Source organism: Drosophila hydei, unplaced genomic scaffold (genome assembly GCF_003285905.1).
Source record: "Drosophila hydei strain 15085-1641.00,03,60 unplaced genomic scaffold, DhydRS2 tig00008128-arrow-arrow-pilon, whole genome shotgun sequence".
Lineage (NCBI taxonomy): Eukaryota > Metazoa > Arthropoda > Insecta > Diptera > Drosophilidae > Drosophila > Drosophila hydei.
In genome coordinates, this window is record NW_022045838.1 from 85,001 (window position 1) to 112,988 (window position 27,988).

At 39.8% G+C, this 27,988-nt stretch overlaps 2 protein-coding genes across 3 annotated transcripts; both read right to left on the reverse strand.

Annotated features, from left to right (window-relative positions):
• Nucleotides 1-2,748: 2,748 nt before the first annotated feature.
• On the reverse strand, nucleotides 2,749-6,240 carry LOC111598654. The gene is made up of 2 exons (XM_030225278.1): nucleotides 5,917-6,240; nucleotides 2,749-3,729 (listed from the first exon to the last, which is right to left on the reverse strand). Exons 1-2 carry the CDS (start codon nucleotides 6,031-6,033, stop codon nucleotides 3,358-3,360), a joined length of 489 nt encoding a protein of 162 aa, XP_030081138.1. The 5' UTR covers nucleotides 6,034-6,240; the 3' UTR covers nucleotides 2,749-3,357.
• An 11,301-nt stretch (nucleotides 6,241-17,541) lies between these two features.
• On the reverse strand, nucleotides 17,542-20,054 carry LOC115483412 (probable serine/threonine-protein kinase kinX). 2 transcript variants are annotated; one of them, XM_030225262.1, is made up of 3 exons: nucleotides 19,544-20,054; nucleotides 18,059-19,466; nucleotides 17,542-17,899 (listed from the first exon to the last, which is right to left on the reverse strand). In XM_030225262.1, exons 1-3 carry the CDS (start codon nucleotides 19,544-19,546, stop codon nucleotides 17,667-17,669), a joined length of 1,644 nt encoding a protein of 547 aa, XP_030081122.1. In that variant the 5' UTR covers nucleotides 19,547-20,054; the 3' UTR covers nucleotides 17,542-17,666. The 2 variants fall into 2 exon arrangements, with proteins under 2 accessions (XP_030081122.1, XP_030081121.1); XM_030225261.1 differs by having other exon boundaries at nucleotides 17,542-19,466.
• Nucleotides 20,055-27,988: the final 7,934 nt, after the last annotated feature.

A 27,988-nucleotide genomic window follows, 5' to 3' on the forward strand; every position in this document is an offset into this window, starting at 1 on the left:
TGGCTGCCAGCATAATGGATTCACGTGCCAGTTTGCCTGTCTGGCAGCACTGGCTGCTGCTACTTTTTCTTTGCCCTTCTTCGTTTGCCTTTTGCATATGCAATAGCTAAATGACAAATGCAAGAGTGAGATAGGCATATGCATTCGTCAAGTTTAGGCACTCAACAATTAGCACGCACTACAGCGTTAGAAGAGAGCAATCGCTGGGACAAGCCTGTTAAGCTGTGCTAGTAAAGACATGCGTGCGAGGAAGGCAGTGTGTGAGGCGCATCTCTGTTGGTTCCGAAGTCATAGACACAGCAACAATTCGAATTTAATTAATGTCATAAAAAAATGCCCATAAACCAAAAAAAAAAAAAATTGATGTGATGCGAATGTGCGTGCGTTGGCAAATATTTTTTCTTGCAACTAGCAGAAGCAAAACTAGTCAAAAAACAGCAACAGGAGCTGCCTCAATGTCTGGGCTGTTAATTGCAGTTGCTCCAAAGGGTTCAATAACTCGACTGTTGATTGGCAACCAAGGCAGCCAAGCGAGTGAATAAGTGAGTGTGTGCGAGGGATTGAGGGAGTGAAGCAAGCAGGCAGTTACCCAAGTTTAAGGCCCATCACGATAATTGTTATTGTTGCTTGCGTTCAATGAACTAGACGAGGAGAGCAACAAGTGCAAAACAAGTACAAGGATTTCTTAATGACATAACGGTAATTGAGTTAGCGGAACAATGGGCAGTGTTGTATATATATATTGTATAAAGTAAGAAAGAGAGAGCGAGACGGAGAGGGAGAGAAAGAAATAAAGATAGAGAGTGGGAATGAGAGTGAGCGAGAGTATGATGAGTATGAGAGTATGATCAAATAGGTTTCATTTTAGTTTCCCGAACAAAACACTAATCCGGTTGGTATAAAATATGAACTACTTCCAAGAATAGCTTCACACAGCTAAGTTTGCAAGCCCCTTCCTTGCTCCTTCCTCTTGTTCTTCCGTTTCTACTAGTTGCACTTGGAGTTTTCTCTTCGTCCGCATTGCTCAAGTGTTGCACTACAATTTGCTTCAAGTTTAAAGTTGCATAAACTTTTGCAAATTGTTGGCCATTGCATTTTGTCGTTGGTTTATTTAATGCCATTGTCATTGATAGGCCGCGCCCTTTAGACCTACACCGTTCTTCCCCCACCTTCCGCCGCGCACGGGGTTAACCGAAGCTCCTGTTGTTGACATCCTTTTGGGCCATTAATTTTTCAGACTTTTGCATGTTTCAAAAGCTTGGTTAAATTGTTGTCTCGCTGTTGCCCTGTGCCACAGATAAAGAATAAAGAATGCACCGCTGCTTCAACCTTTGACCCCGTGCTCCTTCAACGCTCCCTCTGCGCTCGTCTGTCAACCTTGGCGATATTTTCACTTTCGCTTTTTGCTTGACTCTCATCGCGCTCATTATCTCAATTGTTGCTGGTGTTGTTGTTGTTGCATTTTATATCTTTTTTTAAATAATTATGGCGCGCTGCTGCAATTGTCCCTGACCAAGCAGACACACACACAGCGAGACATAGTCTCATAGTAGAAGAGTTGATAAATTGTGCAGAAAAATTGCGTGGTGAAGCGAGACAGAAGAGAGAGAGAGAGAGAGATGGCGCGAGCGAATGCTATGTGTGTGCTATTTATACACACACACATGTGCATTTGTGTTTGTGTGGCATCATTAGCTTTTCGCTGCTCTTCCTTGGCCCTCAGCGCTGGCCGAGCAATTTAATCAACCAGGCAGCGCGCAGAAAAGCTGATAATACCGTTATGAATAATTTACAGCAAACAAAAGCATTTACACACACTCAGGCAGACACACACATACAACAATGTAGAAGCGCTTTATTATTGTTTTACTTCTCTCTGGGTTTATGTATAATTAATAACGCGACAGCAAAAGTAACCAAGCAAAAACAATAACAAAATTATCAAGCAGAAAATAATGAGAGACCAGTAAATACCCTATGAATCAAATATATATATATATATATAATATATATATACATATATATATATGTATATATATAATATATATATATATATATATAATTATGTTTATTTACGCATACGTTGAGAGAATTCAATTACGAGTATTTTGAGCTCGTAAACTAGCTAATTATGCTTACCAATTTAATTATTTAATATTTAAATATGTTTCTGATGTTGAAAAATGAGAAAAATGCTGCTGGGACTGATCGTCAGCTGTACGGAACTAGTTGTTCATAAAGAGTTGAACTACTTTACTCAACTTATCATTCATAAACAATGCAATGTATTATAAATTATGGAACAACTGAGTATCATGAGTATCATGTTTCGTTCACTGATCATTGAACAAGATCAGTAGTTCATTGACAGCTGTTCACTGTCAACTGTTCAATAGAACTTATTTTAAGTGTAAGAGACTCATCTCTATTTAAATGAATCAGTTTCTATGAAAGTAATTTGATATGTCAGACAAATTGAATATGGCTTAGTAAGCCTGTCAATGTGTGGCTTGATTAAGACAACTTAAGCAGCATGATACCCCAAATTCCCATTTTCAATAAGGTTTTGACAATCGAAAGGTTCTTTGTTTTGTTATAAACCTTCATAATGTTATTAAGATATATGAAAAATTCATATAAACATTGAATAATTGTTTATGTATAAATGCGATATGAGAGAAGCCACATTGATTCGATTTAGAATTTCTGTTTTATACTGACATTAGTATGTCCTTTGCCAGGGTATTAGAGCTGTGGTGCTTTCTACTTTTCACTTTCGCCTATTCAGAGCTACGGCTCCTTTTACAAAGGGGGTTATTTTAATTAGATGCGGCAACCTGTTGCGGTTCTCCACTTCGTGTTGAGGCGGCGGAGACTGTGGCTATGTTTTCTTTGTGTAAACAGGCTGTATCTCAATTTAAGCCACAGTCTCATGTCAAAAGCAATGTCTGCTTCCGTCAGCGCCGCAAAAATCTTGAATGCGACGCCTGTGGTTACGCACCACGTGGGCAGAGGTAGGCCCTCCACCCCCCACATAGTAGCTGCCATCAATGTCTCGTGGTCAAAGCTTGCCGATTGACCGCAGTCAATTAAACGCACAGCAATAGAAACCGCCAACACATTAGCTTGACATTTATCGCTTAAGCATTAACATATATTTTTGGTATTCCTTGGCATAGAATATAAAGAAAGTAAGCTAAACAGACTTATATAAATATAAGGGAACAAACCTCTCAATCAGCTAAGACTAGTTCCCATTTCTATTCGCGCAGCTGATCTAGTTCTAGTGAACTGTCATGCTTTTGATTATCGTCTCGCTGGCACTTAGTAATTGCATTAGTATTTCTCAACGGTTCATCAGCTTATACTAGTTCCTTTTGCTTTTCGCGCCGCTGATCTAGTTCGAGTGAACCGCCACATTTTGGAACGCCTGCCCAAGCCAGCCATCTCGCTCGCTTCCATTTCAGACTGCTTCAATAGCTCATCCTTGGCACTGGCTACTGCTGGTGCTGGTTCCGGAACCAGTTCCGTTGTGTTGAGTATTTGTGCGACGTGTGCCTCGTCGATTGTGCCCTTAAAAATCAAAGGATATGGCCACTCGTGGCAAATGGTGGGTCCATTGTAGTCCCGCAACGCCGCGATCAGCGTATCCAAGCGCTGCGCCTCAGCGTAGTCATCGTTCAGGCATCTCACCTCATCCAGCAATGCGGCCACGTTCGATTCGAGCACCTGCAAAAGCACCCGCAAGAGGTGCGATTGAAAATTAGATTAAACTTAAATCGCTTAGTTTGCTCGATTTGCGCCAAGGCGCGATGCGAGACGCGGGACACGTTGTCAACTGACACCGTTACGCTCTTTGATAGCCCCGGGCTGAAGGCCTTAAACAGGTAAGTGCTACTCTAGATAAGAATGATCGACGAGCAGATAGCCTCTTATTGATATTCTTCTTCAGTTCTGTGTTTGCTTTTGCATTTATAACAGAATTTTAAGGCCTTTCAGTTGGGACTTATGAAAGTCTATATTGATTTGTTTGAAATTATAATATTAGATATTAAAAATAACGATTATAATGAAGATGACAGTAAGAATGAATAAAATCTAAATAATATAAAAACACAATTCGTATAATAATAATAATAACACTAATAATAATAATAATAATAATAATAATAATAATAATAATAATAATAATAATAATAACAATAATAATAATAATAATAATAATAATAATAATAATAATAATAATAATAATAATAATAATAATAATAATAATCATAACAATAATAATAATAATAATAATAACAAAAATAATCTTTTCTAATAGCTAAGACTTTATACAGGCATAACCCTAAATTTATTAGCATAACACACGCTAGCCCATTTAAATTAATTACAGGGTATGCCTTTGGCATATGCATTCACCGTTGACAGCTCGGATTTCAGTTAACTAAAATCTATGCATTTGCCACCTACTATTCGCCTTTTGTCTATTAGCTACCAATTAGCAAATGCTGTGAACCACGCAAACTAAGCTCCATGTCAAAATGCATGTCAGCCAGCAGTCACGCCCCATCACACGCCCACTTACAGTGGGTTATATAATGACTGTGTGCTAGGCAAATTGCAAATTGCAAATATGCAAACATGTTTTTATTATTATTGACATAATGAAATCTCTGTCACATAGTTTTGATTGGCTAACAAAAATTTCATGGTTTTGTCGACATTTCAAAATTTATGCGAATTCTCTAAATAATTGCCCATTGTCTAGACTAGCGGCCGAGCTGGCTGAGAGAGTGTTCCATATTGTGTCTAGTTGCTCCCAATAGCCAGCTATAATTGCATTAACTTGTACGAAATCTGTGTCGCAACTGTTAACAACAAAACTCAACTCTAATGCAGCTGCAACGAGGCGAACTCTATTGCTGAAGAGTTAATTGAGTAAGACGGGGTGGGGCAATGGGTTGGTGTTGGCATTTACGACACTCTACAGCTGCTGATAACAATTAATAACTGATAACTGGAAGCTGAAGTGAAAGCCGAGTTAAGATAACAGCACGCTACACGTAAATAAGAACGAGTAAAAGTGTTTTAATAAGCAAGTCAGCGACTAGCAAATACCCTAACTCGAAGTTGCTTGCTTATATGACAGTATAGTTGAATATAGTTGACTATTTTCTATTAGTTGAATATTTAATTGAATGTAGACATATAACTTTGTATAAATAGGAGACTATTGTTAAGTATAATTTTCTAAGCAAATAGTTGGACAGATGAAACTATTTCAACTTATCAGAACTGTTTGGATTCACTAATCTGCATTATTGATACTTTCCTTATGACTTTACTTCTTTCAATATAAAGGGACCGTACTCTGATTTTTGTTACTTATTCTCATGGCAAGTAAGCTGTAATAGTTCAACATAGACCATTTTGATATACATTATTATTACCTGTAACAATAATATAGTTCTATATAGAGTTTTAATGCTGAATCTGAGAACATACATGAGAGAGGGGGACAGACTAGCTGTTGTTTTAGATGAGTAGTATACGCATTTGAAACAAAATGAATCATGTGTATTTTTTAAAATAGAATCTATGCACTTCAATGTGTTACCAAATACAAGTTAGATTCCTAATACCCTTTTGTAGGGTATTTATAAATATAAATAAATAGTTGACATGTCTGCCGGCTTGTGTCATATCAATTGCCGAGAGCTTTCAACAACCAATGTTATTTGACATAAGCTCACACACTCAACACAACACGACACACTCTCTCTCCCTCTTTCCCTCTCTCGCGCTCTTTCTCTCTGTCGCTCGCTGTCCCTTTCCCATGACTTATGCACTCGACATGTGACACGATTTATATTTTATGCGCTTTTCAAGCTTTTTTTCTGTTTGTTCAATTACCAAAAATTCAATGTGCAAATTAATAACACAATTTAATATTTGACAAACGCGTCCGCGTAAGCTTTCAATGCTGCGCAGCAGCTGGCGACGATTGGGCGGCGGCTGCGTTGTGGGCATGGTCAGCAATGCTGTGTATTCCTCGACTATATATTGCTGCAGCAAGAATTGGCAACAACTGTGCCGGCGCAGTTCTCCAAGTTGATTTGACTTTCCGTTTTTACATAGCGCTAATTTTATAACAATTTTTTTTTTTATATTTTATTTTTTTTTATTTTTGCTGTGCTTTGTTGTTGAGTGAAAATCGCGGCCGCTCGGGGACGGCGCTCGGCGTTGACTGGCCAGCGGTGTGCTTAGCGGCAATGCGACGCTATAGATACAGATATATATATGTCATATACATATATATGTGTATATATACATATGTATATGTATGTATGTAGCTGCCCCGCCGTAGGCACTTGGCGCACTTTTTGTTTACGTGCGTCAATCAGCAAGAGAATTGAGTAGAAAAACGGCGAAAGAGCATGCCAAGGAAAGAGAGTATGGAAGAGAGAGAAGTGGAGAGAGTGAGAGCTAGGGCGTGAGTAATATAATTAGCTAAATAAATTCATTTTCATTTAGCTGCCGCCTCAAAGTATGTTTTAATTGCATTTAAGCTCAATTGCTTAAGCATTACATAAACGAATTAAATCACAACATAATTTATATCACATCAGATTTTAAGCTAGAAACTGATTAGACTTAAAATAAATGGAGAGGAGGATTATATTTTTGTTATATTAAATGATTTTTAACAAAATACATATTTATTAGGAGTTTTTTAAAGCTACACAAGTTGAAATCTTAACAAAACAAAGAAATATATATATATGTATATATATATATATATATATATATATATATATATATATATATATATATATATATATATATATATATATATATATATATATATATATATATATATATATATATATATATATATATATATATATATATATATATATATATATATATATATATATGTGTGTGTATAGATATATATACAACCATTAGCATAATTTGTTGATCTATTATAACACAAATGACAACCAAAATTATAATTCCCATTCTATCGACCACTACGGCTAGTCAGAAGCAGCTAAAAAGTATGCAATACTTTCGTATTCATCGGTTTTCACGTGTCGCCTGAAAGTATGCAATGATTTTTGATCAGATCTATGCATACGCCTTGGTAGCTGAAGCAGCGCGCAGCTGCTTAGCCATTGTGTGGGCCAAAAGCCAAAGCCAAAGCGAAAGCCAGAGCCAAAGCCAGAGCCAAAACAAGCGTCAGCTGCTGCCCATTAAAATTTTAATTTTGTGCACCATTTGCCATCTTAACTGGCCCCCACACATATACAGATACACGCACACCCGCACACACCTACACAATAGCATGCAAATCCCTTGGCTTGAGCGATTATGTTGATGTCGATGACTGGCTAGGGGGCTAGGGAGGCAGGTGGCAGTGGAGCGGCAGCTTACCTGCAGATGGCAACGTCGCTGCCTTCGTCGATAATACGCTCAATTCAATTTGCATATTCAGTTGTCCAATGAAGCGCACAGCAACAACAACAGCAGCTGCAGCAGGACGTGGGATCTGCGATCCGTTTCGGCCAAACAAATGCGTTTTTTGCCAGCCTCGTTGGCTACTTGCAAGTAGAAGCAACAGCAGCAGCAGCAGCTCCAAATGTGCTGCTGACAGCTGAAGGCACGCATGAGCTGAGAGCCAACAGCAACAACAACAGGAGCAGCAACTGCTGCATCTCCACTTTCTCTCACCTGCTGTTAGTCCATTACGCTAGCAATTTAACTTGCGCCACGTAAACATGATTATCATCTTGAGTGCAACGTGTGGATCCTGGAAAACAACCCATTTCCTCGCTATCCCACCTCTATCTACCTGTGCGTGCAATTGAAGTCAATGTTGGCCAAGGATTGGGATCGGGATTGGCATTGGGATTGGGCTTGGGCTTGGGTTTGGGTTTGGGTTTGCTACTGGCAACTGCTTAAGCTGAAGCTATTAATGCGCGCTTTGTTGCTCGCTTGTTGAACTGTGCACTCGAAAAAATGTTGAGTAAGTCACAATTGAAGTGAGTTTAAGGGATTTTAATAATAACATATCAAAAGATGAGAATCTTCAGTGATGGGAAATAAGATAAAATATACTCAAAATGGGCTAAATTGGCATCACTGATGTATCAAACATGTGATACAAATTTTATTTAATAAATTTAAGCTTAACAATTTTATTCCCTTTCTAAAAAGCTTAGTTAAAGAATTATCTCTTTCATTCCAAAAATAATTCATGATAAAACAAAGAAATTTTTTATTTTATGAAGTAGAAAAATTTTCAAATAAATATTTTAAAAATCTGCGAACTTTTTCTAGTTTGCCATGCAAATTTCAATATATAAACCACACATAATTTGTTTTCAAAAACCACACCAATTAAATCTTTTATTTCTTCAAGTGTATTTACTGTTTTTGCTCAACTGCTTTTGCTCCTCTGGCTGAACTGCTTAACAGCGCTGCAATCTGCTTAAAAGTGCAATTAATTTAATATCGTTGAATGCGCTGCAAAAACTACCAAGTCCCCACCAATCCAAGCCCCAAATCCAATCTCAGCCCCAAAATCTGAATGCATTAGAGCGCCCGCCTCTAATTGAGCTTGTCAACATCAGCTGCAGTTTGGGCTGGGCTTCCAGCTCGACATAAGACACACATATTTGGTAGACGTTTAAGCAGCTGCCAGTACCCACTGTACAGTGTTGCCTCAAGTCACGCACAGCAACGCCCACCAAAAATTGTGCGTCCTAGCAGGTGGCTGCGAGCAGGAACAGCAGCAGGCGCAGGAGTCGAGGGCTGCAGCTACCCGAAAAATGACAGTGCAGAATTTCAACAGCAGCTTGATTAATTTTTGGGCGTGTATATGCTTAAATTTGTGGGCGTGGCTGAAATGAAGCAACACCATTTTAATATGAATGCCACAAAACGAGTTGGGCAAACGACAACAAGGGAGGATCGACGAGTGGCAAAGCGATACAAGTTGAGAAGGGAATTCTTTAAAATTTATATTGAATATGTTGAGTATATAAATTATATTATAGAAAGTCTATAACTGCATTACATCTATAAGAAAACTTAACATATGGAGTCTTTGTACAGGTTTCTAGTACTACAGGGTATATGCTAGTCGATGCGAGGTTACTCCTGACAATTTTACAGGGTATATCTAGTCGATGCTAAGCTAAGAGTTGCAACTTGCACGCCTTGAATGGGGTTGCGTAGGATATATTGAAAGAAGCAGCAAGTCCTTGATGTATAGATAAATGAACTACTTTTCAAACAACCCACGTACTTATACGCCCACATATATGCAAGTTAAGATCTTCCATGTCTAGTACAGGGTATCAGCCAGTTGCCTACTGCTCATGATTCCCCCGCTGTTGGCCTTGCAGTTTAAATATAAAATACGTAAGCGGTTAGGTCAGATGCAGACATACACACATTTAAATACACATATATACGCACGCACGCACCCAGACAGACAGCGCGACAGAGACAGATATACGCATGGATAGACAGATGAACTGGTATTCAAATAGAGGACCTCACAAAGTAGCGTTGACAAACCCATTATCAGAAAAACAAACCGGAGATTAACTTGGCAAAATGTCTGTAGACGCCATAAAAACTGAGAGCTGCTGGAGCGAAAGTGAGAGAGAGGGAGAGAGAGAGACAGAGCTATACAGCCAGAAAGGGAGAGAGAGAGAGAGCGAGCAGGAAATCTACTAGAGCAGGCAAATGTTGAATAAAATATGAACAGTGCAGCAAGACACGCACACATATACACCTATATATATATATAAATGAGTGTATAAAAACACAGACACACACATACATACACAGAGAGAGAGCCGCATATGTCCTGGCAGCACTGTAAAAGTGACACATGAGCATAATAACAGCTAAGACCTTGCTAAGCATCAGGCAGTCAACAACCACTTGCCGCAGCAGCAGGCGCAGCGACGGAGCAGCAGACGGGGGTAAGGATCAGGAAGCAGTAGCAGGAGCCGGGCACACGACCGGACAACCCCCTTTTTTGGGCAATGAGTCGTCGACGTTGACGTCGTCGCCGCTGCCACTGCCGCTGCACTCAACGTGATTGCAAATTATAACGTCTGAGCAATCGCCGGCAGTTGTGTGTGCAAGAGGCGGACCTCGAAATACCGCCCATAGGAAATATAATTCCACGGCACGGTCTCTGCCTATGACTACGGCTGCGGGTGTCCGGCGTACAGCGTACGGCATACGGCGTAGCCAGAATTTGGTGCACGCATTGCCACGTCTCGTGGTGGTTGGCCAGACGAACTCAGCGAAAGCCAGACGCAGCGGCGGATGAGAGCAGTCGAGCTCTACTTGCAACTGGTTGGTTGTCGCTTGATTCGTTGGTTGGTTAAACTCCTGGCTGCCTGCTGGCGCGCCCCCCGTTCCTTCGCCCATGCACGTTTCCTGCCGTCGCTCGAAGTTTAGTTAATGTTGTTAGCATTTACTCTTTTCTTGTTTTCGTTGTTGTTGCTTTCACAATAACTTAGTTATGCATTGGCTGCAAATTGCTGCAAAATCTCTTTTACACACTTTCAAAATGGCTGCCATTGAATTTTAATACCCGCCTAAAAGCATGCAACAGTTTTTTCGAGCATAGATTTTGTATTCTTAAGTGAATTGTTTTTGCATATCTTTTAGATAAGAGATGTTTATACTATTTTAATATTGCCAAGCATTAATTAGGGCATGGAAAAATTCATTGTGGCGTATTGAAGTTTGTTAAAGAAATATTTGCTTGAGCAGTTTATAGAATTACTCTAATTGGTGGGTTTTGAGACTTCTTTGGAATCATTTTTTTTTTACAACTATGGATAATTTGGCTGATTTGGAATATATCAATAAGATCTAAAATATAAAATATATATAAATCAATCACGATCGCACAATAAGATTCAGTATAAGAAAAGTTAAAGTTAGAATCTATATTAACGGTCTTCTATATCATCAAATTGTAAGCAATCGATTATTATTAAGCTTAATCAAATTTATTTTTCTATGAGTCTATTGCCTGACTTTACTGCAAAAATGTTCTATATATTAGTTGTGTGTTCGTTCGTTTGCTCTTCGATTTATGTGTTAGATAAGCAGTAATATGACCTGCGTTAGTGAATGCCCAACCTTGCGACTTACACTTCAGATACTCCGCCGTACTATGATGAATCTCTCTAAACTGCTGTCAATAAATTCCCAACTCTAACCAATTCACTCACATAAATCCCAACTCAACCCGTTATTAGCCCATTTACTGCAAAATGATTTAATTGAATGCGCCTCACCCTCGTTTTTTATGGCCAAAATAATGCTAGGACATGAACATCCTTTACTACCACATACTACTAGTTATATGTGGAAGCGGAATGTATTTTTATTTTTTTTTATTTTTACAGCATTCGAGAGACGATGTTCTGGGCACGTGGCAACGCGGAATTTCTTCTGCTTTTCAGGCGCAAGGTCAAGGCAGGCCATTGTAACCCATTGCTTACACACACACTTACAGAGACAGACACGCCCACCCACACAGCAGCAGCTACAACTAAATCCTTTTTGATTAAATTCAATGTTTTATATCCAATACGTTGGGCGGGTTGCCTCTGCTGTGACTATAGTCTTTTGGTCATGTTAACATTTTATATCTCTTTGAAACGCATTTTTCTTAACACAATGCCATTTTTTTGTTGTTTTTGTTTTTTTCTGTTTCTTCTTTCACCCACACACACACACTGAGGACATAAAACAAAATGGGCAAGCTAAAAGAGACACTGGCAGGAAAATAGATTGAAGTGTAATCATGGTTTTGAACTGCTACTCGGCCATACATTTAATCCAAGCAAACGTAGCAAAACACAAAATGGCCAACGAAATGAGAGAGAAAGTGGAGCGTTTACCCTAGCCCCACACACGCGCACACACACACATATATATATATATATATAAATATATATATATCTTTATATATGTATATGTGTAAAACAAAAGGCAGTGTAATTGAGGCTGGGGCTCTAGCATGTAGGTGGAAAAGTTCGCTCGGGCCATACGATTGCTCGTGCGGCGCTGCTTATTCCGCTTGACTGATTGAAGCGTCTTTGTCTCTGTCTACACACAAGTCTGTGTGTGCGTGTATCCGTGTGTGTTATCTAAGTTTGTTTGAATAAACTTAAGCGAATGTTTTGTAAGAAGATTTCCTTTATTGCCAAAGAGTGAGTCTCTACTACATATATATATCTATATATATGGATGACAGTTGAAGCTGTCCTGGCTGAATCCTTGAGTCCGTGTGGCATGCTAACGTTGCCACTGCAGCTTCACTAGCACACACCGCGCCGCCTTAGAACAAATATTCAGCTGCCACTGCGAAGCCTTTTTGAAGTTCACTTTTGCATCGACTCGATTTGCGTTTGCTCTCAGTTCCTTTGGCTCCGTTTCCTATATAATGCCACATAATGCCAAATCGATTGTAAACCAAGACCGAAACACTTCAGTCAGCAGTCAACGGGCAGCAGGCGGCCGGCAGCAGGCAGTAGTCGATAGCTATAGCAGTCACTGTATCATAATAAAACGTCTAATTCTACCAATTCGACATTTTGCCGGACATTAGAGCTGCGAATTATGGTTCAATTTAATGAACAACTTTTATGGGTTTTATGAACTAAAGAAACTTTTAGTTTTCTCAGCAACTTTTCGACAAGTTCAGCTCTGGTACAAAATAGTTTGGGCTTATTTGGCAGAGTTGCGCATGAAGAGTGTTTGGAATATCTAGTTGAATTTGATCAAGAAGTCTAGAGTGGTTTAGTTCAGGAGTCTAGTTCAGCTTATTCCAAACCAATCATTCAGGAACTAGTCCAGTTCGAATTGAGTTTGTTTGCGATAGTTTCGAACTTACACGGTTCAGTTTACTTATTTTTGAGCTGTTCTTAATGTCCCTATTTCAGTTCCGAAGCGAGATTGTTTACTAGTTCCTTTGCTATGATTAATGATTTAGTAAAGCTGGAAATTCTAGTTAAATATGATGGCTAAACTGAGATCTATCGATATTGATATATTTGATTTAATACTTCAGTAGTTGACTGGTTCATGAACTACATATCAGATTGAATAGATCATGAATCCGCATAGTTCATGTACTGAAAACTGGCTACTTAAATGTTTTAGCAGTTTCCATTTAGCAAGCCTAAACCAAACACTTTTACCAACAATTGTTTGAAAGAAAGGTTTCATTTGACAAATTTCCTTATTCATTTCCATAACCAGTTCAATTGAGCAACTTTCAACAGCTCTGGCGGACGGATAAGACGCAGCAATGAGAAAAACAAACACAAGCAAGACAAACCAACAGACAAAGGCTTAAGTTCGCCTTCGTCCCATTCGGTTTGTGTTATCTGTGCGGCTTCGATTTTGAAATAATATTTAATGACCGTAAAATTATATAGAATGCTAAATTTGAATTCAGTTTGCTCTACTCTTCGCCTCTAGCTGACTGCATTTGTTTTTATTGCCAGACTTTGAGCAATAATCATATTGTGGTTTGTTGGTTTGACATTTAGGAGGCTAGAAACTGATTAGCAATGGGATATAAGGACGATGTACGATACGATACGACGAGCTGAAGTTGCTGGCCATAAAAGTACAAATTGAAATGGAACCATAAAGAGAAAGTCCAATTGAGTGCCTAATGCTAATTGCTGTACTAATTAGTTCAGCTTAATTGGAGATGATTATTATATAATATATTGAAGAGATGCTTAACATTTTACTCAGATTTGATGGAGCAAATATACAATTTGCGGGAATAGTTTTAGTTTTATTTAGCTGGAAACTTATATTAGAAAATTTTATAATATATTGAAGAGATGTTTAACCTTCTACTCAGATTTGTATACAATTTGCAGGAATAGTAAGAAGATTTTACTTTGCTGGAAATTTATTTTATTATTAGAACAATGATTTATGGCCATTTTAAGAGACAGCTTTATATAGACAGGTTTCTCTATCAATATACAAATTGATAATATATAAATAGCTAATTTTATTTTAATTAAGTTTTTCTACATGAAGATCAAAATATCTTACTTTATGCTTTTCAGATTTGATATGTGTAGTAAGCCTTTTATATGCTGGTATATGGAAAACGCGTAAGTAGTTTTTATTTGAGTCTTAAGCATATACAACTGAATTGAGCTGCCACTTGAAGTCTTTGGTAGTTCTGACCAAGTGTAACTACTTTCGATAAATTCTACTTGTTATTGCTGTCAGCACTCTCTCGCTCGCTCTCTCTGCCTCTTTTTTGATATATATAATATATTCAACGCACACATCGGACAGACTCTTAAAATGGCCATAAAGCAAATTGTGAAAAATTATTGTGTATATAAAATTTAATGACATGTCAAAAAGGATATCCGGCATACGGCACAAATGGCGAACGAAGTGGAGTAACTGAAGCAAAGAATGGGCGTTGCTCTGACATCGTCAATGTCCTCAGTCGTTGTCCTTGCGGTGCTGTTTCTGTGTGGAGCACCAGTAGCAGTAGCTTGTTGTTTGTGGGTGGTATATTTAATGTGCTGTAAGTCCTGCTACATATGACGCTGACAATTTTAGTTTAGTTGTTGTCGTATTTGGTATTTGGTATTTGGTATTTACTTCTTCACAGTGACGGAGACAGAGACAAAGAGAGAGAGGGAGAGAGAGAGCAAGAAATACATAATCAAGCGCAACTTTATTATTTTGTCGAACAACAACTGTTTCGTGTGGGTTACTACGATGCCCTCAAAGCCCGTCTCTCTGCAGCTCGTTATGGCCGTCATCATTACGCCTTGTCTTGCCTTGGCCTGCTCTGGTCTGTTCGGGCTTTGGCTCTGGCACTGCCACTGGCTTCGCTCTGGTCTGGCTGCACATTTTATAGTTTTCAAAAGTCACAAAAATGTCAATTGCTTGTCATGTGCGCTCCCCGAACGCCAAAATGCCATTGAATAAATTATATTGTGGCCATAAAATTGTTGCTGCCTGCTGCATGTTTTACCATTCCAAAGTCTCACGTCCTACACCATGTCCGGGCTTACTTAGTAATGCGAGCTACAAACAGCATCCGCTTTCTTCTTTTCCAGCGCTGGCCAGCACGAGCAGGGGGATCAGCTGTTTATTTGCATGTGCGGGCTAATCAGGGAGCTGAGCTCCTCAAAATTGATTCCTACCCGCCACCCCTTAACCCCCTCTGTGGAGAGGGCGCTATGCAGGGGCATGGCAGCCGCTGTTTTGCTTATTAGATCACCCTCGGCGCTTGTGATAATGACGCCATAAATGCTGAATTATGGCTGCACGCCAACCCAAAAAAATAAAAACAATAATGCTTGAAATACGAATAACCAACTAAAAGATACCCTGTAAATGGCTTTATTGGCGTGTGTATAAAAGACAATCTATATGATGCTTATACACAGGTCGTATCATTTCGCTTTCTGTGCGACCTTTTGTTAGTCTTTAAGACATATTTTATGTCCCTAGCAAATGAATTAATTAAGCTTTGATCACTCTCCGATCTCTGATTTCTCTTCCATCTCTGATCACTGATCGCTATCTCCGAGCTTCGGTCTCTCTCCGATCTATGATCACTGATCGCTATCTGCAATTTTTGATCTCTCTCCGATCTCTGTTCACTGATCGCCATCTCCGATCTTTGCGCTCTCGCCGATCTCTGATTACTATCGTTTATCTAAGAGCTTGAATACCATTTTAGAGTTCTTCTTATAAAAAATATGTTAAGTACCGATATTGATCGTTATCTAAGAGCGTTAATATAGCTAATCATTCTCTGCGCTCTGATCTCGGGCTTTTGAGTCTTGTGAGATATTTATGGAGTATACAAACGGCAACTAATATCTGCTCTATCTATGCTCTCTGACCACCTTCTAGATAAATCCCTCTGTCAGCTAAGTCAACTAGTGCTAATAATAGAACCTTTCTTCTGCCTGTTACAAACATTCATAGAAATCTATATTGCCATGCCATACTACAGGGTACATTAAGAAAACAAAACTTGAGTTTTCGGTTTTCTTGTGAACTTAAGACCTTTTGAATTTTAATCAAGCTAAATATTGAAGCAGTTGCTGTAGCTCGTATTTTCACTTTCATTGCGCTGTTTATGTAGTCGAACGTTGGCCATATATAGATATGGCTGGTCGCCACATCCACTCATCCTTGTTAGGATGTGTTAATGTTCCACGCTTGAATGGCGCATAAATTTCTTTATGCGGTTCTTTATGCTCTACCATTTGTCTAACTGGGGTGACTGTCTCTGGCTCTGGACTCGACTCGACGCTCGACTGGCTGAAGTAATTGAAAATATTTGAAATAATTCATAAAATTTTATGTGATTTGCTCTTTGAAGTCCGCATTTATACATATCCATTTGCCAAGGCCGTTAAAAAATAGTTTCTGCTCTCACTCTCTTCAGATAATTCAGCGTTGATAATTGCTTTAATGATGCCATAACGTCGCCTTGATAGCGCCCTTTAATTTATGTGCCTCTGTCTCAGTGCCAACCGAAACTCCCCCAGGGCTAGCCTCCAGCTAGATACAATTACTTGTGTGTATGTTTATGTATATGCATATCGTCACGATTTGTATATGAATAAGTAAGCCGTCTCTTTTGCCATTGCATGATTTATACACGGACTGCGTTATGGGGCCCACCTGTATGGAGCTGTATACCTGGGCACACTTGTCCCTGTACAACCACTTGAAAAACGTTAAATAAGTTGTCTAACCACACATTAAACCAATTTCGCTGTCCGGCTGTTGGACTGGCTGGCACCTTACTTTGGCTGGGTTTGTTTTTGGGCCACGCCCACGCACCACACACATACACAGCAGTTTTTTGGGCGCCATAAATCATAGGGAGGAACACGTATGTGACTACTTTAGCTCGGGGATCGATAAATTATTATTAGTTGGCCGGCCGTTGGGTCCGCAGCAAAGGAAGTTGTTAGACCCAACCGAAATCCTAGCCGCTGCGGTTCAAATGCCTTTTAACTTAACAACTTTTTCTGCCAACACCAAACATCAGCACAAACACACACACAAATCAATGAAGGACTTTGTCCTTGTTAGCCGTGTTTGCTGCTGCATTGGCCGAACCCTTAACGTTGTGTGTAAAGTGGACTTGACACGAGATTAACATCTTCAAAAGCATAGCTTAAAGTATTTGTTAGAGTTCGTTGAAGTTCTTCCTCGGACTAAGGCGCGGTCTGTTTCGCCAACCTCCTTCGAGTCCCTTTTGGATAATTGCGTTCTTGTGCGCTGAGCCATGAGCTTAACTGTTGCTGTCATAACTAAGCGAAAAGGTATACAATTTATGAAAACGTCGTACACTCCCAGCCAGTGGCTGACTCCTACCTACCGACAGGTGTACACCCGCTTGGCACATTCGCCTGGAACAAAGAATGACCCACGACATGTGTATATTATAACAATTTTCGTTTGGATTTATTTTGTTGATTTCAATCGTTAAACAATGGCAAAACAGGATTCTTACTTACGACCTAGTAGGAGTTGGTGGGGCGTGTAAGAGGTTCTAATCGTATACAGGCAGGTAGCAGCTGGCGCGCTTACAAGGCACGACGATGACGCAGTTTCAAACGACGTACAGTCTTGTATTGGTATCCATCATCAGCGAGAACAGCGGAATCTTGGGCGGGTTCCTCAACTGGGAGCTCGGTGGATACTTCCTCAGCTGGAGGCAAGTAATCATTGGCAATCTCGGAAACATCACGGCGTTGACGGTACTTCAGACGACGGACAGTCTTGTATTGGTATCCATCAGCAGCGAGAACAGCGGAATCTTGGGCGGGTTCAACTTCTTCGACTGGGAGCTCGGTGGATACTTCCTCAGCTGGAGGCAAGTATTCGTTGGCAATCTCGGAAACATCACGGCGTTGACGGTACTTCAGACGACGGACAGTCTTGTATTGGTATCCATCAGCAGCGAGAACAGCGGAATCTTGGGCGGGTTCCTCAACTGGGAGCTCGGTGGATACTTCCTCAGCTGGAGGCAAGTAATCATTGGCAATCTCGGAAACATCACGGCGTTGACGGTACTTCAGACGACGGACAGTCTTGTATTGGTATCCATCAGCAGCGAGAACGGCGGAATCTTGGGCGGGTTCAACTTCTTCGACTGGGAGCTCGGTGGATACTTCCTCAGCTGGAGGCAAGTAATCGTTGGCAATCTCGGAAACATCACGGCGCTGACGGTACTTCAGCCGACGGACAGTCTTGTATTGGTATCCATCATCAGCGAGAACAGCGGAATCCTGGGAGGGATCCTCAACAGCGATCTCAGCAACAGGTTCTTCCGAGGGAGGAAGGTACTCGTTGGCAATCTCGGAAACATCACGGCGCTGTCGGTACTTCAGACGACGGACAGTCTTGTATTGGTATCCATCATCAGCGAGAACAGCAGAATCCTGGGAGGGTTCCTCAACAGGGAGCTCAGTGACAGCTTCTTCAGCTGGAGGCAAGTATTCGTTGGCAATCTCGGAAACATCACGGCGTTGACGGTACTTCAGACGACGGACAGTCTTGTATTGGTATCCATCGGCAGCGAGAACGGCGGAATCTTGGGCGGGTTCAACTTCTTCGACTGGGAGCTCGGTGGATACTTCCTCAGCTGGAGGCAAGTAATCGTTGGCAATCTCGGAAACATCACGGCGCTGACGGTACTTCAGCCGACGGACAGTCTTGTATTGGTATCCATCATCAGCGAGAACAGCGGAATCCTGGGAGGGATCCTCAACAGCGATCTCAGCAACAGGTTCTTCCGAGGGAGGAAGGTACTCGTTGGCAATCTCGGAAACATCACGGCGTTGACGGTACTTCAGACGACGGACAGTCTTGTATTGGTATCCATCAGCAGCGAGAACGGCGGAATCTTGGGCGGGCTCAACTTCTTCGACTGGGAGCTCGGTGGATACTTCCTCAGCTGGAGGCAAGTAATCGTTGGCAATCTCGGAAACATCACGGCGTTGACGGTACTTCAGACGACGGACAGTCTTGTATTGGTATCCATCAGCAGCGAGAACGGCGGAATCTTGGGCGGGCTCAACTTCTTCGACTGGGAGCTCGGTGGATACTTCCTCAGCTGGAGGCAAGTAATCGTTGGCAATCTCGGAAACATCACGACGCTGACGGTACTTCAGACGACGAACTGTTTTGTAACGGTAACCATCTTCTCCTACAGCGGTGGGGTCTTGGGCAACGTTCCCGATGGGTGCATCGGCCGCAACTTCCCCTAGTGGTGGGATATACTCATTCACGATCTCGGAGACATCACGACGGTGCCTGGCTTGTTCGACAGGAATCACTGCAGCCGTCGCTGCGGCAATGAACATGCACGCAATGAAGAGTTTCTGCAATTATGTTGAACGTTTCCACAGTGAGAGAAGAATAACGTTTAATAATCCTTGTGGTATCCTCAGCTACCTACCATTTTGGTATAGATTTCCAAAGCTAATTGTGTTATCGATGGAATCTATGGGTCGAATGATTAATAGTCGCAATTTGTCGGCATATTTATACGCTCTGATGTTTGCTAAGCGCCGACGTAAACACACATAAACCAAACAATGACCAACACTTTGTTTGCCCCGTCTCTCCAAATAGCAACAAAGCACCCGGCAACAGTTAAAGCCCGAGTTTCGGTCATTAAGACAAGTCAGGGCATTTGCAAGCCAAATGCTCGCACATGGTCCCACTTACGGCCTCAAGTGCCCCATGCCCTGCCTCTGCTTCTGCTTCTGCCACCGCTTTAACTTTGGCTATAGCCAAACAGTTCATCATTTCTCAGATGTTGCTGCTGTTGGACCGAAAGCCGGTTCGCATCTAGACAGAGCGGAACTAAATACATTGTTTCACTTTCGTCAGCGCGTTCGAATGTTTCACGGTCAAGAGCTACCAAAATATAATAAGATTTAATGCAAAACAAAAATAAAATAAAATAAAATATTCTTTAAGATGTATTAATGACAATCAAGTATCTCCACTGTCATAAGAGCTTTTATTTTAAAATTTTGCCTTTTACGTTTTATCGTATCGGTAATTTGCGTATTACTATAACATATGTATATATATAGATACATATAGTTATCTATATAGTTTGGTTCAACGAACTGAGTCAAAGTTTTATAGAAAGGTCGTTTGTGAATGGTTTTGAGTTGAAGACTTTGCTCGTGTTTGGTTCTGTTTGCGTTTGATGATATCATGACGTACTGCGTAAATGTGTACATTATCAGCTAATTGAGCGAGCCGGGACTTGTTTATGGCTAGAGCAAGTTGGTAATGGCTTCGCTTGTAAATCCAGTTACTGCTATAAGGATATTAAAAAGATTCCACCAAAAATGTAGTCAAGGAACAAAAACAGCTTACAAATTGTGCGCATGTTTTATGCGTTGGCGCAAAACTTTGGCTATGAAATTCATAAACTTGGCCAAAACAAGCAGCCAGGCAAAAGTAGCACTGGCAGCCATAGCAGCCGTGGCAGCAGCAGCCTGTGCCAGCGTCCTCCATCAACCAGCCAGCATGTGGGACAGTTAAAAGTTTTTCACAAATCATGCATATGATGTTGGGGCACTTTTTGCCGTGGCACACAGCTGCTAAAGCCGCCCAAAAGGCAACTAATTAAAGGAGCCAAAGACACAGAAGACGAACCACCAAAAAAGTTCGCCTCCACTCAAAGCTCGCCGGGATATGTGTGTGAAGTGCCAGCCAGCCAGCTAGCTCCGAATTCAGAATGTGGTAAACAAAACAAATGGAGTGTGCAATCTGTCGTAAACACTCATAAATTTCCACTACAGTCCCAACTCAGGCGGCCAACTATCGCCAGCATCTGCACCTAAGCTCAACCCAAAAACCCTGAGCAGCGTTATCAACAGTGCTGCCAAGATTGCTAACAAACTAGCCAAAAAGCTAGTTTCCAGCGGGAAGAAGCTTAAGCATATTTATATAAAGGAAAAGCATGTTTAGTAGTTTGATATCTTGCATGTGGGAAACTTAGCTGGATACTAAGCTTTGATAGTTGCTTAAGATATTGTAAACGATCTATCAATTATCAATCAAATTTCGTAGGAAGGCTTTTCAAGTGCTGAATGCAAAGCAGAAATAAGAAACACATCTGATAGCTGACGCATTACGGAAGTACCCCAGAAGAGGTATAGTTTGAAGAGAGAGAGTTGGGCAGAGAGAGGTGCAGAGCAGCTAGCTGTTCACTATGATAGAATAGAAAATAGATTAGACAATATATGGAAGATATGTCAACATGTGGGAAAATATGGAGAAAGCTACGAAGGACACCTGAAAAATATTTGTCTAGATATTTCAGAAACTTAGATCCACTTCAAATTGATTTTCTACCATTTTAACGTTATTATAGTGTCAAATATGAACTCAGCATGTCAAAAAAAGTTTGATTCCTATTTACAAACTTTGACCAAAGTTTGTTGGAGTGTGTTAATTCGTTTTCTTCGAAAGAAATCAAGCCAAACTCAGCATTTTCAGGTTAAACTAGTTGGCAACACTGGCTGACAATGTTTATCGCCATCATTCAAAACGCCACTTGCGAAATCTTGTGCAGCAGCTGAAGAGTTTTCGTCGGCGGTTTTGTTAGCTGAACTGAAGCATGAACATCCAATGACACATTCTAATATAATATAAACGATGTTTTATGACAATCAATTTGTTACAATTCAATAGACACACAACAACCAGCAGTGCGTGTGCGTGTGTGTGCTCTCATTTATGTGATTATTTGATTTGTGTGTTTGACGTTGACATTCATACGGAACTCGATGCCGATACTACGACGACGCTGACCCCCACACCGTAGCCAAATCTCTGGTCACATAACGAATTTTATGAACTAGAAAGTATCATTAATTTAATACGCATACGCGTACGCAGAGCCAAGGATATGCCGGCATGGGGAACGTTAGTTATGGCTATTGTAATGTAAATACGCGACATGCAATCATAAATAAACATTCGACACAAACACAATAAATGTCAGAAACTTTTGCCCATTATCCATTCGGCAGTTAATGCCAACTCCTTTCGTTCGCCATACAGCGCTTTATTATTTTAATGATTTTTCAGCGCCGCTCTGTCCAGAGCTCCTTCTCTCTGTGGCTCTGAAGCTGCGATCTTTTCAGTCGCTGTTCCATTGTGCTCACATTTATAATTCAATTCGCTAGCAGCTCGACAGCGGCACTCACAGCTCCAGCTCCAGTTCCAATTCCAGTTCCTCTTTCAGTTGCAGTCGACCGACGGCTTGATGTACTCTTTGCTCTTGGGTATTAATACTTTGTCAGTATTTGTGTATTCGAGTTAATATACACATATATGCATCTATATATGATTAGATACATAATTCTATTTTTCTATTTATAAAAAATTTCCTAGATTCTTAAGCCTTTTGAATGCCATTTACTTATACTTAGAGCTGTAGATTTTTCTTGTCACCTCAACTCTTTGCCTTCTAAATTATTCCAATTATTACATCTAAAATATATTTGCAAGAGTATATGGATTTCGACTCTTCTAGGAAAATCGCGCTTTCTTATTCCTCTTGCTCCCTCGGTTATTATTTTACATGTCGTTCGTTGGCTCACTATAATTTATTAGCAATTTGCATAATTTTCTTTTATTAAGCAGTTGCCGTTGGTTTCATTGTGCCAACTTTTTGATTTAAATGCGGCTGCTGGTGCTGTAACTCCTTCTGTCATCGTCATCGTTGTCGACGTCGTCGTCGTCCTCGTCATCAACTCTTTTCGGGCAATGTTATGCAAATGTGGCTCGTAATACCCATAAGGTCTGGTAGTTTATGGCATTACAGCCCTTGTATTATTATTGTCGACTGTCAAAATCATGAATACATTTTGCGCTCCGTCTACGCGATGGGTTTCTCGAGTCAAGGTCAACACACACACTTAATGTTTTGGCCATATTTAAAAAGCCATTAATTGACATGCAATTATGCTCCAAGAAGAACTAATATTTAAATACACTCACCTAAATGCTTAACTTTCCATTAAAACTGAGTTTAAGAACTTTCGACTTCAAATAAAAAAGAACTTGAATAAACACAGAAGGCAGCTAACAGATAGCTCATTAAGAGAGCATATGCTTGAGGGAAGAATATGGAGCTGGGGTAGATAAAGGGCGTGACCACATCATTAAACAATCTTCAAAACTACTTTTGGGGAAAGAGAGAGAGAGAATGAGCAGCAGCTGCTTTGTAGTCAATGCTTAAGTAAAACTAAATGAAACTATTTAAAATACAATTTACTGCAAATCAATCGGGCGGGTATTTGTAATTAGAAAACCAACACAAACACACACACATGAACACACAATTCTACTGGGGGGCGATGTAGGCGTGTCACAATGCCTTGAGCCTGTGAGTCTGTGGCCAAGACTGAGACGCAGACTGACTCAGATGTGTTTATTTGTTTGTCTGTTGGCCTCCACAGTTTGACTTGAAGGTATTAGAAACTAATTTGTTGCAGCAGAGAGAGAGAGAGAGAGAGAGAGCGAGAGCATGGGACACAAAGAGGCAATTGTTTGCCTGTCCATCTATCTCAGAGGCTTTAGTTCGGGTCTCGAGTCATCAGGCTATGGGGCTTTGGCCTTTTGTCAGGCAAGCACAAAAATCCAAAGGCAAAATCCAAATCCTTGGCAAGAACAAAGCACAGACAAGGACCAAATCATATGCTCTGACTCTGTCCGCCTCTTCCGGCAGTTGGACAGCCAAAAAACAAAAAAACAAAAACAGGACTCATCTCGTTTTTAAGTCGCTTGCGGCTTAAATTTTCTTAAATGTTAGATTGTCTTTACCAGCTGGCATAACAACGGACAGCACATGCCAAGTTTTTATGGATTAACTAAACAAGCTCATGAGTAAATATTTTCAAGCATATTTTGGCAAACTTTACACAATGAAGTTGACGACGTTTCGCTTCCCCAGGCATGCTCTCTTGCCTAGAATTTTGAGCTACGCACTGCTAAATTTGCCACACACACACACACACACGCACACACACTTATAGTCTTCAAGAAATCCGCACAAATATTTGCTTAAATTTTGTTGTCAAAATAAGCAAAAATATGCGCAGTGTACGCAGCATTTAAAGTTTTGCTTTGCCCAAAAAATAGTCGAACTAACTGAAATTCATTACAACAAATACTTGACATACGCTAACAGCAAAGTCTTATAACTTGGTCAGAGAGTGTAAGAAATGCCTAAAGAATTAATATATATATATATTAGATTTGAATAATGTTTATATATATTTAGCTCTGAGTTGATTAGAATCTGCATATATCACTTACCATAGTATTGTCATAGCAACTATTTGACTTCCAGTTCCTATGACAGCAGTATATGATATATGATATATGATATATGACATGTTATGATATGTGCTAAATCGTGCTATACAAATTTTAGACTATAGAAATATATATATATCATTTGCTTTATCATTATTAATATTGACAGATTTGTCAAGCATATTATATAGTCGATCCGTGATGAGCAACATGCATTGAGAAGTAATTCAGAGTACAGTGTAGCCCTCAGTCTCTCTAGTCAATCCATCAGTCAGTCAGCGTTGCTTTTCAGAGCTACAAACAGTTCAGCATACATTGTTGTAGCTCACTCATCTCAGTGCAGCATAGATCTCATCCACATAGAGAATTCTATTTGAATTCCTTATGAAATTTGTAGAAATGAGAGCTAATACAACCTCACTTCACAGTTATCCCAACTTTGATTAACTGAAATGACAAAATAGTTTAAGGAAGATTCCAGGAATTCGTTGTAAATTATTAGAAAATGTAGACAAGATACAGTGCAGTTGTCATACAACTTTTCCATTCCTTATTTGCATTGATTAATTTTATAAAATGTTATTTAAAATGGCAAAGAGCAGCAACGCCCAGGTGGATGAGTAAATTGCTTTTCGAGTTACTCGAGCTGTTTGCAGTGCATTTGCATTGATGATTGTTGACATTAAAAGCAAATATAAATACAGTTGGCAGTTGCCGGCTTATAGATGGGTTATTTTCATTTCTTTTTTCCAATTTTATTTTAATGATATATATTCTCATATTCATAATGACAAAAACTGCATTGCAGTGGCATAAAAAATTGGTGTATTATTAATGCCGATGCGAGCGGACGCACTTTTCATTATGGGCATTAAATTTGTTTGCTGGAAAATACCTTTTGTTAATTTTAATTTAATTTTTATGCTCGCTAGCTATATGCCAATGGAGTATATTAGATTCCAAGCCATAACTGAACTTGTATGTTAGAGTATATACTGAGAAGTTTGTCTTTGCACCAGTCATTCGGCAAGAGACACAACTAAAGATAAGCAAATATTTAGATATGTCGCAAGTTTTAAGCGCTTTGTGTACTATCAACGAGCATAAGCTAGTCGCCTATACTTACCTTCATAAATTCTTACTGGTTTTTTATTTAAATTGAACATTTCCAAAAGCTAATTTATGATTGCTCAATGCGGCATGTAATTGCATACAAAAGCCTATAATGATGAGCTATTCTGTGTGTATTTGTGTATGTGTGTGTGTGTGCGTGTGATGTGAGCAAATGATTTCATATCATGTTTATGAATATATATTTTATTAACACTCTATTCACATAATGAAAATTGAGTATATTGGTTAATAAGAATCTGCTTTAGACTTTAGTAAATCTCTAAATTTATAATATGTCATCTATTTATACCTGTCAGACGTGCACTGAATAATCTCTAATTACCTACATTTCTATAACTTATAGTATACATAGTATAGCAGTAAGACAAATAATAATTCACTTTAGCTCATTTCATTCACAAGTTTAGTTCGTATTGGATTTTATTCCTTCACGAAAGCTTAGTCAGGTTTTAGAGTTGTTTACAATAGTTCCAGTGGTTCGTTCATGAACTAGACAATAACTTCATAGATCGTAATGCTTATGAATTACTTAACAAACTAAATTGTTTATAACTATACACAGACTAACGTTCATGATTGACGAATCACTGCTCATAAACAACGTTCAGCTGTTCCTCCTTTGAATAGTTCAATCAAACTAATGCTGAATGATATGACCTAGGCTCATAGAGAAACGTCTAGTGCGTTGTTTTGCAGTTCTACTCAGTAATCTATGTTCAATATGCTGGCAATTTTAATCCCACCAGCTGCAGCTGCAGCGTATTACTAAGCCGACGCATATCTCTTGAAGCACTACTGCTTGATTTGGTTATTTGTTATTGAAGGCATTATTCTGCCATTATGATACTTGTTATTTATGTTAATCATATCAAATTAAAGAGAAACTGTTTGTACTGGAAAGAGAGAGAGAGAGAGACAGATACGTTGACATGCAAAACTAATTGCAATGAAGTTCCTCTCCCTTCTACTGTACAATGGCATATCAATGCTACTTCGCATAATCCGTAGTTGAACAAAAGACGGCAGTCCTTATGTCTGATTCAAGCCAATTAGTGGCGGGGTATTAAGTGCTCATTAGGCATTTGCCAACTAGACAGTGAGTGGGCTTGGTTGCGGGCGTGGCATATCTACGCATAATAAAATTCACTGAAATTAGCTTAAAGGCGGTGCCGTCCACAAAACTTGGTCGTAAACAACATGCTAAACGCGCTAGACATGCACAAATGTCCCAGCGTTCAAAGGGATACGCTTTGCTTCTGTACTGGACCAGAGCCACGCCAGGGCAGCTGCAGCTTTGACATTGGTAGCACGATTAATCGTCGTTGCAAATTGTTGGCACGTTTTCAATTGACAGTAGCGTGCGCGACAATGGAACCCGGTCTTAGCGCCGGCAACCCCTAATTTGCACACAGCCCAAGCCACCCCAAACTCGTTCTGCGTTCTTCGTCGTTTGTCCTGCTGCTGCGTGTAAATCACACGGCATTTGCTGCTGACTCCTGTTGCATCTTTTACGTGCGTCTGGCTGCTGTTTCTCTTGTTGCTGATCCAGCTTCCTTCCATCTTCTATCTCTCTCTCTGCTCACGTGTGACAGCCTGTTAAAAAAAAAAAAAACGAAACGAGGCCGCCCTCGTCGTTTATTTGGGTGTAATTTTTCAAGTCGCGACGTCTTTTACAGTTGGCCATTAATCACGTGAACAAAATGTGCCTCGGCATGCATAACACAAATACAGAAAAAAGAACAAAAAGACGAAAGAATGCGAAAGTTTTGCCATCAACAGTGTCCGTCGAGCTCTTTAATTATGCTCTAACTGAAATTGATTATGAAGAATATTGAGATGAGTTTGGCTTTCACTTTGTTAAGCCATATGGTAGTAAACAAATGCTAGAATATGAAATATATATTACAATTTCTAAAGATCGATTGTAACAAAAATGTATGATCGATAAGTTGTGCAATAATCTTAACCGATAAATGTGTCTGAGAATGTAAATGAGAGAAGGCTAAAAATCTAGGCAATTTCAGCTAAAAGTTTCGCTTGTAAGATATTTTAAACTATAAGTCATCAAATAAACCGATAACCCAAATCGATAACTTTTCTTTTACTCTTTTACAATATCGATGTTTCAAGCCTAATTTAAATTCTTCTGGGAGACACTCAAAGAATTACTAAGCGATTAAGGCTCTATGTCAAAAACAAGATAATTGTAAGAGCCTTCAAACGTCGACTATCTGATGCCTGCAACTTGCACATTTGTAACTTAATCTTAAAGTCAGTCGGGAAGGGGTTGTGTCTGACTGCCTGGTGCATGACACAGCGCCATCGCATTATGCCTGCCAATAAGCCGCTGTTCGTTGACTTTGTTAATAATGATGTTGATGTTGATGTAGCTGCTGTAATCGCTACGTTACGCCCA

Excerpts from the sequence above, each read along its gene's own strand:
- LOC111598654 (XM_030225278.1), bottom strand. The coding sequence starts at position 6,033 with ATGCCCACAACGCAGCCGCCGCCCAATCGTCGCCAGCTGCTGCGCAGC. Across the intron at positions 3,730-5,916 it reads ATTTGCACATTGAATTTTTG|GTGCTCGAATCGAACGTGGC; the intron begins GTAATTGAACAA and ends GTGCTTTTGCAG.